A 12,622-nucleotide genomic window follows, 5' to 3' on the forward strand; every position below is an offset into this window, starting at 1 on the left:
GTTTTGTAAGAATAAGAAAGTCATTCTTACCGCGCGTCCTTGGACTGTGACGAACAGAGTCAAAAGTAGAAAACACCACATTACGTAGCCGTAGCGCGTAGTACTGACGTAGCAATGTAGCGACCACCGTAGAGGTCAGCCGCCTTCGCGTGACTGCCGCGGCATCGTGCGCTACGGCTTGCGTGCCGCGCCATCGTCTCGGGCCCCGCCGCACTTTATATAAACAAATAACCGACAACAAGGATTACCTACTTTTGTTTTACTTATACTTACTGTGTTTTGTTCGTAGGGGTCAGGGTTAGGATTATGCGGAATTATTCTTAAACGAGTTGAATAAAATTTTAATCAGATTAAAATGAATAAAAAAATATTCTTGTTTAGAGAATAGGGTTGATGTTTTTTTGTATGTAATTTTATACAACAACATAGTACATAAGTTGCATTATTTTTAATAATACCAATGAAAAATATAAAAATATTTAAGAATGTTTGATAAGACTATTAGGTTAAAACAATGACCAATATCAGTTGACATTAAATATAACTTCTTATTAAATAAAAATCAACTTTAAACGAACATTATCTGAGACACAGAGGCCTCATGGAGAGTTTTCAAGATTTTATCAACATGAACACAATGTCACGTCACCGCTACAAAGGTTAGGATCCCATTTTCTGCGACTTGCTGACCAGTAATGTGAGTCAGCTATAAAATGACAAATACTCCGAAGAAAACGACTATAAAGAAACCCTAATGGGGTTGCAAGATAATGGTTATAGCGTCGCCGGTCACAAATGCATACTCTATGGAGAAATTAAAAATTATAGTATAATTTTGACGATGTAAATCTCAGTACATGTGAATTACAATATGATAATCTACTAACATTAATTTAAAATATTTTTGTAGAATCTGCTACGACATATTTATTGTAGAAATTGCTCTGTAAATGAAAAATGTAGAACAGATCCAAGGACGGAAGCAAAAGACAAGTAACGTAATGGAACCACAAACTAAAAATAGCCACTAAACAAATACACTGTGTTATTTAAGGAATCTTTTAAATCCATCTTTACTAACGTAGCAATCATTGGGATAGTAGTTGAATTACAAAGGTACAAATTAAAGTTTATATGTAGTTGAAAATAAAACAATTTGATATCCTTAGTGTCACTAATCTGTTAAACCCATATCAAGTATTTTAAATACATACTTATTGTTTGAGGGTTTTCGCTGAAGATTATTCAAGGTTATGAGATTATATTAACACAATAAAAAAATTTATTAAAAAAAAATAAAAAAAATAATTGTAGTGTAAATGAATTGTGAAATAATAGTCAAGTAATAAAATTATAATAAAAAAAAATGGCAAAATCTTTCTTTTCAATCAAATAAACTCTTATTTAGAAATAAGGATTAAACAAAAGTGAAACCAACTTGAAACTTTAAGATTTGAATAACGTTTTTAAAAATCGAATAGACGGATGAGATTTAAAGCTTTAGCTTCTTTTCATTTCTGTTTCGTGATTCAAAGCGCTCGTGTACTGCTGTATCCATCTCGTTAAATTGAAATATAAAAAATATAAAATTGACGCATTGCAGAGCGTAGTAAATTGATTGGTCGGCGCTGAATAACTACGAATGTATAACTTCATTCGATTCTGATATGTAAAGAATAAACGATACGCACATATAATTAAATAATCAATTCATCCCATAACCATGGACCGATGGACTGACGGAGCAACTGTTTTTATTTATTTTATTGATATTTTAGTCGCGTACAATATTAGTTTAAGCTTTATATAAATTCATTTTTTAAACATATATTTCAACCTTGATAATTATAAATATAATAATTTGATACATATATAATTATGTATAGAATTTCTTAGAAAAATTACCACACATTCAATGGTGTTAAATTAGTGAAGTCGCATGAAGATAAATGATTAGAAATCTTTTTTTTTATTAATCGTACTTCAAAATAATAAAAATCGCAAAAGAATATATAAGATTATATACAAAAACATTAATCTGGAAGTGCCGAATCTCATTTTCAACACAACCTACATAATACTTTCCCTTTTTATTTGATTCGCATATTGGCGACACGGCCCGGCTTCGCGTGAATGCAATTTGTTGTGAGTCGGATATACGTCGTTGACCTTGCTCGATTGGGCGTCACTGATAAATATGCCGCGCGAAAACCTCACACCTTTCCTTGTGTTTGCGACAAAAGTGTCAAAGTTCCATTGAGTTCGTCCCGCTCTGATATATTAGGCACCAGAGCGACGGAGAGATTGCATCACGATTGGCGCGTATCGATTACCAAAAATATTCGTTAAAATAATATTTGAACTTAAATTACCTTAAAATAAGCCGAAGAGTCGAGATGGCCCAGTGGTTAGAACGAGTGCATCTTAACCGATGATTGTGGGTTCAAACCCAGGCAAGCACCGCTGATTTATGTACTTAATTTGTCTTAATAATTCATCTCGTGCTCAGAGGTGAAGGAAAACATTGTGAGGAAACCTGCATGTGACAAATTTCATAGAAATTCTGCCACATGTGTATTCCACCAACCCGCATTGGAACAGCGTGGTGGAATATGTTCCAAACCTTCTCCTCAAAGGGAGAGGAGGCCTTTAGCCCAGCAGTGGGAATTTACAGGCTGTTGTTGTTGTTGTAAGCCAAAGGTTCCCTTTGTATTGTCTTATTTATTATTACAATGTAATTAAAAAATGTTTTTATAGATAGCTTAGCGAAAAAACGTTTTGTCTGGGTTTCCTGATATATTATGTCGCTTGCTTACCCAACTAACACTACTTTATTATGAACTAAGGTTCTATGTATTATAATTTAGCCTTGTCTTTCTATATCGCTTCATGGCCTACTAATTTAATCTGAATTGTACCATGGTTTATGTATATGATGAAAATAGTGTTATTAGAAATAAAAAGTTCGAAGTAAATTGTAGAAGTTTATGTGTTCATTTAGTTTGAGTGAACGTAGCAAAACAAATTTCCTGTAATACTTCAATAGCAGAAGTATATTCACTTGCGGTGTTCTCCGAATCTCGAAACACTAATACCTAAATAAATATATAAGTTTTGATTTGTATGAACATTCATCTCTGAGTTTGTATGGGCCAAACTACTTTGGGTAATTTAAACTGCCAATGTTAAAAGTTTGTTGTTTCAGCTAGTTTCCAACCGTATGTTCGAAAGTGAACGATTTTTTGGGAGTATTAGTTATTTGAAATCAGTGACAAAGTAAAATAACTATGCGTTTGAATAATATATGTAAAAGACAATTTAAATCAATATTAAATCTGTAGTTAACCAATATATTAATCTAGATAAAGATTAACAATTAATTGAATTAATGGAGAAAATGGTTTAGCATATAAACTGTAGTTTTATACTACTAAATATTTAACATATACATATAAAATTAGTTACAATGAGTACTTACAACCCCTACAACATAGATATAATTCTTATAGGGAACTAGGTATTCTGTGGGTGCGACCAGTCACCTTCCGACCAGGGCCGTATTTAGAGGAGGGCAACCTGGCAACTGACCTGGGGCCTCCACATGAGTGGGGGCAACACTTTTCAGCGAGTTAACAAATACCGAGACATAGTCAGATTATAATAATCTTACTACTTAATGTTTTAAAAGTTACCTATACATGTAAATGAATCATAGCTTACTGATTAAAATAAAAACGTTTAATAGTCCATAATATAATTATTGGGGTCTCCACGCTCCTGTTGGTCTAGGGCCTCCACTGCTTTGTGGCCCCAGGGCCTTTACAACTTTAAATCCGACTCTGTTTCCGACTTACGCAGGTGTTGACCTGTGTAAGATTGGACGCGAAGCAACGGCGGTTTGTCACCATTGCGGCGCGGACCAAGATACTGCCCAGCTTACGCTGGGGGCGTGTCCCGCGTGTACCGTGGCGAAGCAGGTTTTGGTCCAGGAAATTGGGCGAAATCTCTCCCTGCGGGCAGTCGTGTCGGCGATGCTACGCAGGGAATCGGCGTGGGAGGCCGTAGTGTCCTTCTGTAAGACCGTTATGGTCCAAAAGGAGATTGCGGAACGGGCTCGGAAGAGGCTCGATCCCGCCCGGTGGAGACGACTCACGGGTAGTCCTCCCGGCCTCCAAGCCCCTTTGCCCGGGGTGGAATAAATAGGGCATTCCCTCCAGCCGTGGGTGCGTGAGATGGGGGTCTCACCCATCCGTTTCATACGGCCGAGAGGAGGACGACAGCCTGGTTATGGCCCCGGACTGCCAGTGTACGCACCAGCGAGGGGTGCGGGGAGGGCGAGACCATTCTTCGCCCTCCTGAGTCGGGCTCCGCCAGCCACGAGCGCGTGGATGGGGCAGCGGACTTGCGGCGAAAGCGATCCCACAGCCTCTCCGTTTCCGTGCTGATGGCGGCCATCGCAGGGTTTTTAGTGATATACTCACTAAAAACCCTGCGATCTCACATAATCCGACATCCCCCCAGGAGTCGGATATCTATGAAGATTATCCCTGCTTTAAAAAAAAGGTATTCTGTGGGTTTTAAAATCTTCAATTTTGTAATTATTTGTTTTGATGTATTCCCTAATATTTAACCAGTGCTGTCAGCATGCGAGAATAGTTTTTTTTTTGCATAAAAAAACCATAGTAATAATAATAAAATAATATTTCCAATTAGATAAAGTAACTTTCATCAATTATCTCTTCTCTATTAGTGAAAACCTTTTGAAAATCCTTCATGTGGTTTAATAGTAATAAAGACAAAAATAAACGGCGACATTATTTTATATCGTTTACATTAACTAAAACTGAAATATGTCAAAGACATTCTTTACTTTAGACAAAGGTATCACAATACGTATTCCTTAGTTGTTATAAATAGTACATTTCAATACGCTTAAGTGAATGTCTATCCACTGTGTGATTACACACCGTTCCTTTCATATCAAAGTGCCAAAGTAAATCCATTCCTCCGACTTTTCTCCCCAAACGTGACATGAATATCAACCCGTAGATATTGTAGGTAAGGCCCTGCCACCTTTGCGATACACGGCAATTCCACGCGTTTATAGGATGTGTAGAGTCTAACCAACTTTTTCACTCGGTTAACTGATAGACTTAGAAATATATACCTTATTACCTGCGTAATAAGAGCTAGAGATTTCCTCGTAGGTATAAAAATGACTGATAAAAATTGTAATAAATATTTTCCGTTACAACAATAACTCCGTATCGGTTGCACAGACGAGGTATGATGAAGGCTTTAATACACAATAACGCGACCGCTTTATGACGCTGATAGCAATTTCTTTGTTTATAGTTCGCGTAGTTTTATTACCTAATCTGGTCGTTAGAAGTGGACTTTATAATGTTTCTAGCTCGAACGGAGATAAATTAAATTGAACTGAATAATGTAAGTTTTATTTTTATCTGAATTGGTTTTAAAAATATGATTCATCGTTATCATCTATTCATCGCCAATGGCCTAAATATTGATTTCGCTACATTATTTATACGGGAATTCCAAATCCTTAATTGAAATTACTAATTTTCGCTCACGGCTTCGCCTGCGTTTTAGATGGGCGAAGTTCGTAATTTTTAGGTATAAAAGGAACAAACTTTTTATACCTAAAAATTACGAACATCATACCAGGGAAGAACCTGTGTCCTTCATGCTTCATTCCCGATTTCATAATATTCAATTTAGTGTTTAAATCATGAAACAAAAAACAGACAGTCATAGTAACTTACCCATTTACTACATTAATTTAGATAAACATTAATGTGAATAATAGTAAATAAGTAAGCCATTTAAATATAAAAGCTGTTCTATTTTATTAACATCTCTACGTCGACAGTAATATTAACTGCATTGCAGACGTGCACAACATGCAGATGTTTTGAGAAAATAATAAAAAACTAAAATACCATTCCACAGCCATGTTATATAAATAACTCTACACACGGTACAGTACAATTAGAGACGGCACAGACTATACAAACAAAATAATATATTATAAATTAACTTAAATAATTATGAGCTGTAACAATATTTACTGGATAAAAGTATACATCAATATAAAAAATAACAAATAACGTAAATTAACATGCTTGACGCGCGGTATATTTCAATTAAATTATTAAAAAAAATGTAACCTAATCTATGCGAAATATTATGAACTATAAAACTTGTATATATTTTATTATACGAGTATGTTCAATAAATGTTCACAACCTTTCGACAATTTACAATTGTGAGATTATAACGTGTTTACAATGAAACGGTGATGACATATATATAATAAATAAATATGAGACAACATCACATACATTATATACATATATATTTCAATGTGGAATGTTTCGTTTCATGAAACTTAAGGAATATTTTTTAATGTAGCGTATCAAAATTGTAAAATTAACTTATCAATAATGAGAGGTCTATGACTTACACAAGTCAAGTCAAGAAACTTAAAGAAAGAAGAACGTCTTTGAAAAGAAATTGTTTAACGGAATCTCATAGCAAACACAAAATGTATAATACCATGCTTTCAGCGGGTTTTAAAATTAAATTGAGTTTTATTTAAGTCTTGAATTTTAACTTATATCTCTTCTAACTTATATAATTAAATCATTTGCAGGGGCGAGTGTGCAAAGTAAAAAATTCCATTCTCTAATTGCACAACAGCAAAAACGTCCTTAATTACTTTGTTTTGTATGGAATAACAAAATATTTTTCTGTATATGAAGTCCTTTTGATTCTGTTCCAGGCTATCATTGTTGCTCTTATTGCCAACAGCAGCACCTTACCGTTTCATACCGGAACGTGAAATACTACCCTATGCATATTTAAATTACAACAGTAATCCAGTCGTTTATATAAACGACGTACCTCATCACGTAATTATAGTATACGGCTCGAAATACTGTTCTGGAAGCCTCATTGGAAGCAAAGTCGTAATCACCGCGGCCAGCTGCCTAGTGAAGAGGAAAAACGAGCCAGTTATAGTAAAAGTGGGTTCCAATACCACAACCGGAAATGGGTAACTACAAAATTATACTGGTAATCACTTTTTCTACTTCTACAGTTAAAAGTCTAATAATATTCTTAGTATTGGGATTAGAATTCATGCTGTATATTGAATCATAATAAATTTAATTCAAAGCTTTAAGTGAACATCATCATCAACAGCCTGTAAATTTCCCATTGCTGGGCTAAGGCCTCCTGTCCCTTTGAGGAGAAAGTTTGGGGCATATTCCACCACGCTGCTCCAATGCGGGTTGGTGGATAGTCATGTGTCAAAGTTAATTAGTCAAGTGCAGGTTTATTCACGATGATTTCCTTGACCGTCCGACCGACCGAATTAAGCACATGAAAATTCAGTGGTGCTTGCCTAAGTTTGAATCATTAATTATCAGTTAAAATGCATTGTTCACCATTGGGTCACCTCGGATCATATATTTATATAATAATAAAGCAACATCAATATCAAACATTCTAATTCGGAATACTAAGTTCAACTGTCAAGAACTATATTATATTATCACTAAACTGAAATCAAGATGTTACTAGTGAACTAGTGAAATTATTGATTAGTGCTGTCTAACCAGCTATCCTTGTCAAATTTTCATGCAGTTTAACAGTTTGTAACTTTACCTATTACTGGATGAGTGACGTCTTAACCCCGTTGACACTAACGATTTAACTCGTTTTTGTCTAATTTAGGTAATAAAACTTATTCGTCCTCGTGGAAAAGTCTAAAAGGAATCATGATATTGTTGTCTTTACGGTTTTTGGAGAGGGCAAGATTATAAAAAAAGAAAATATTAGCGCGAATTTTAACTCGCTCAGCAGAATATGCTGGATCCGGGAACATTGTGATAACTTTAATTTTCATTACAGTATCTCTTTATATATTCTTTGCTTAATTTGAATGAAGAAGAACGTTATTAATTAATATCAAGAGTTATCTTTCAACAATTAATTAACAAAAATAACTTTAGCTAATGATATATAAAGATATAATAAATATATTTTTTAACAATTCCAAGTTCACTTGTTATCTTGGAATGTTCGACATATTTCGAATAGACTACTGTTTCTAACATAATAAAGCTGACGCATCGAAATATTGCATACCATGAACGCAAAGGCGCATGAAGCTCTTTCACCGGTATAAAATAAAATTCATTTATTCAGCTTTAATTTTGTTGAAGCACTGTTGCGTTTTATTTTTGCAATCTATAGCTTCAGTCACTGTTACATAGGCAAAATAGAAATTGCTTTGTGCCAAAGCTTGACAATGGTAGGGATGGTTAACATAGTAAAAAGTGTCCATGTGTATGGATGGTGACCACTAACTATCAGATAGTTCATTTGCAAGTTTTTCTACCAAATTAAATAAATAAAGAATGTTTTTGTAAATATAAACAGTATTAACATTTAATCAATCCTTTTTTTCTAGGCAAATAATTTCCGTCGTAGAGTGTAAGATCCATGAATATTACAAACATTTAAGCAGCTTAGACAACGACATAGCATTGTTGATACTGAAGGTAAACTATATTAATGAACTGCATTTATTGCGAGTCATTAAATTTGAAGCTCAAAGAATGTATACGTGAGAGTATTTTTTTGATTTATTTTTGAACAGGAACATGTCGTTTTTGGGAATGGTGTTATTAAAACGGTTCTTGTAGAGCCAGAAATAGCTGTACGTGTTGGCGCCCAAGTTGTTGTGACTGGATGGGGTGGTATAGTGAGTTAATTCTTATATTACAATTTTTAGCTTACGTTTATATCTACTAAACTAGCGGCGCCATCTATGCGTAGGCATTTCATTTATTGCGTGTGTAGCGCCTGAAAATATATGTCCTTGGTTCAGCTACATTGTGTTAAGTTTTTTCAAAATACACTGTAGTTCCTTAAAGAACTTAGAGATGGCGCTCAAACCTCAGATTAAATAACTTATTGACTACTAAATTGTAAATGTTTGAAATATTTGTGTACGTTTTCTTCGTTTTTTTTAACCCATAGCTAAAACATATGCATAAAACTTATACCAGTAAATGCAGCATTCTTGGGTGTAATAATGTTCTAGAGGACTAAAATAAATGTTCGTATATTTATAATCTGTGCGTTCCTAATGTTTCGATCTAATGATTCGATTAAGATAATGAGGTGCTAAGAAGTTAGTTACACAGTGCACTATTAACTTTATGCACTCGGGATGGTTAATAGAAAAAGAAACGAAATTATATTTGTATTTGTTGTTTATTTTAAAATAAACGGTTTATAGAAATCCCTATTTTACTTGTTCTAAGCTGCATATTGCTATTGTAAATTTATATTATCTAATTTATCCCTTTTTAATCTATTTCAGGATTTGCCAGCTAAATATTTGAACGTAATATTGCGGTCCGAAATGTTAATAATTGATAGAAAAGTCTGTCAAACACATTATGGCGAATTAATAACTCCTTCAAATTACTGCGCTAAGTATAATTTAGTAAGCTATTTTATTATATTACATATATGTATGTATATATAACAATTACTATTTAATAATATTTCAAAAAACTTTGTTTACACATTCGAAAATGATTTAAAGTTGATTACATGTATTTTAACTCTTATAAACGTTTATATACACATTCCTATCAATATGAGTTATAAATATCGAATTTCTATGTTTATATGAAATAAATTGCTACAAGGAATTGTAACATTCGTTATTGTTACTTAAGATCACGAAATAGTTTTTTGTAACTTCTATTACCAACTCATAGGTTCATATGTACAGCGATGTATTCACCCTCCAGCAAAGATCATACGTTCCCGGTTCGGTGGGCTTCATTTATTCGTGTAGAGTGATATTTTATGTAAATTTTTTATAGGAACATCGGCTTAGTGATAACGGCGGTGGGGCAATATTTGAAGACTTATTGGTCGGTATATTATCGTCTGGAACTGACAGCAAACAAAGAAATAACTTCGCTATTCTAACAAACGTATCGTATTTTAACAGGCAAGTATATGATATTTATAGACTTTGAATAGTTTAGTTGAATATTGAGTTAACCTAAACAAACACATGCCTCACATATAAATAATAACAACAACAGCCTGTAATTTCCCACTGCTGGGCTAAAGGCCTCCCTGCCTTTGAGGGGAAGGTTCGGAACATATTCCACCACGCTGTTCCAATGCGGGTTGGTGGAATACACATGTAATATCACATGCAGGTTTCCTTCACCGCTGAGCTAAATTATGAAGACAAATTAAGCACATGAATCAGCGGTGCTTGCCTGGATTTGAACCCGCAGTCATCGGATGCACGCGTTCTAACCACTGGGCCATCTCGACTTATATAAACATACCTTAAAAATACCCGTAATGTATTTCACCATCAGTCTATATCGGCCAACTCGTACTATAAATATAAGTATTTAAATCATTTTTGCGTCTGTAGTTCTGAATCCATGGGTATAATTTAAAACGAAATTATTAACTTCTTAGAAACTATGTAATGTTCACCTTCTGACCAATTCTGGCCACAGCTGCAATCGCAAGGAAGACTATCCACAGACCACATATTGTAATGCACAAGTGTGTGCATAAAAATAGGTGGACTCTCATAATTCAATGAGATGGAAAATCCATTACCATCAGAGAGAGTTTAGATGCAGTCCTAACGGTTATACGTTCTTCCCACTTCCAGACTCTCACTCAGAGGAATAGAATTTTACAACCGCAAATGACTCTCCCTTTTTATCGGCCTAGCAAGAGGCTTAAGGCCAGAATCACGGAATCTGCGGTCTTATATCCAGCCACAACACAAACTAAACAGCCACAAAAAGTGCAACTATATTTCGATTTATATAAAATTATTATTATTTCCATACCTAATATAGCCAGATTTTAAACAGAATTGTGTTACATGGATTTAGGTAGAACTTATTGCCAGTAAAGCTTGTCTATCCTATTGCAATCAGAGCAAATGACAAAAATAATTTTATATGAAGTCGGTAAAAAATATGTACGTATAGCTTATTCCAATGAAAGTAGGAAAAAAGATAAAGAAACATTAGGTTTACTCTCAAAATTCCGATAACAGTTCCGTCGACGTTTAAACGCCATGTTTTCGCAAATCCATATTGATTTTCATAGATTAATCAAGCTCTCGACCAATAATACCGCATCAATTTGCTGTCAAATGTTTTTTTATTGGCTTTTTTCCCGTTATGGTTGGAATCGAGCATATACAAGTAGACCTGAGATGGCCCAGTGTTTAGAACGCGTGCATCTGCACCGATAATTGCGGGTTTTATAATTCATCTCATGCTCGGCGGTGAAGGAAAACATCGTGAGGAAACCTGCATGTGACAAATTTCATCGAAATTCTGCCACATATGCATTCCACCAACCCGCATTGGAACAGCGTGGTTATATATGTTCCAAACCCTCTTCTTAATGGAAGAGAAGGCCTTATCTCAGCAGTGGCAAATGTACAGGCTGTTACTTTACTTTTACTACATTATATATATATTTAAACCGCAATCTAACTCCCCTGAAAAAATATTTATACATAAAACCTAATTATATAAAAATATTCCCTCAAGAGAATCATTACAATTAAGTCCTTAAATATATACAAATATGAATTAAAAATATTTTTTCCGTTGAATCGCAATAATTATATTACTTAAATAATAAATATAACCACAAACTTTTATTTGATAACAACGTACTCACAAATAAATTAAATATGAATGCACTCAAATTTCTCAAAGACAAAGTTGTAAAGTCACGTTACACTACCGAAAAAATGAATGTTCAGATGTAACATAACTGTTACTGAGGCTATATTTTATGAAAAAGGGTTACAATGTTGTATAAGTTGTATAAGTTGAGGCTCGAGACCGAAACGATTTACAAAAGTACAAGTCATTAGCCTGCCTAAACCACGTTAGAATTCAATCAGACGAATGACTCTTTTTCCGGTGCTATTTTATTTTGCTTTAACAGTTTCCTACGCTTTCTTTCATCTTTATTTTGAGATAAAATTATACTGAAAAAAAACTTATATTTCCAAAGGATAACAAAGCTGCAACATTGTTTTTCTTTAACGCGATCATATTAGTATCTACTAGCAATGCGGATTCATCTAAAGAATCTAGTTCCTTGCAGCTCATTATTATTATATACTAGCTGACCCGGCAAACTTCGTACTGCCATAATCGAAATGCTTAACTTAGTCCAAATGTGATGTGCATAGAAACCATCGCACGTAGCGAATATATAATTCATTTTTTTAAAGATTTGTTAAATAAATATTTCTGATACATATTCCATTACAAACTTTAATATAATAAAAAAGTATTGCGTTATAATACCTTGAAAGTGGGCATAAAATTGTCCTGAACCATATGTGTTGCGCCAAATGATGTCATGTGGAAACAACTGTTATATTTTTGAATGTTGGCTAAGAAATGCTTAGAATCATTTCCCATTCCAGAAACTAAAGAGCGTAAGGGATCTGGTGGTGGGACACACACACACACACACTATAGCTAAAGTTTAAAAA

At 34.1% G+C, this 12,622-nt stretch overlaps 1 protein-coding gene across 1 annotated transcript in view; it reads right to left on the minus strand.

The window, feature by feature from the left end:
- The window catches only part of LOC124531434, a 44,844-nt gene extending 44,695 nt beyond the window's left edge, over nt 1-149 (minus strand). Inside the window, exon 1 of the mRNA XM_047106019.1 lies at nt 31-149. Within this exon, the coding sequence (XP_046961975.1) occupies nt 31-81 (51 nt within the window). The 5' untranslated portion in view covers nt 82-149. The remainder of the gene's footprint in view (nt 1-30) is intronic.
- Nucleotides 150-12,622: the final 12,473 nt, after the last annotated feature.

Source organism: Vanessa cardui, chromosome 7 (genome assembly GCF_905220365.1).
Source record: "Vanessa cardui chromosome 7, ilVanCard2.1, whole genome shotgun sequence".
Lineage (NCBI taxonomy): Eukaryota > Metazoa > Arthropoda > Insecta > Lepidoptera > Nymphalidae > Vanessa > Vanessa cardui.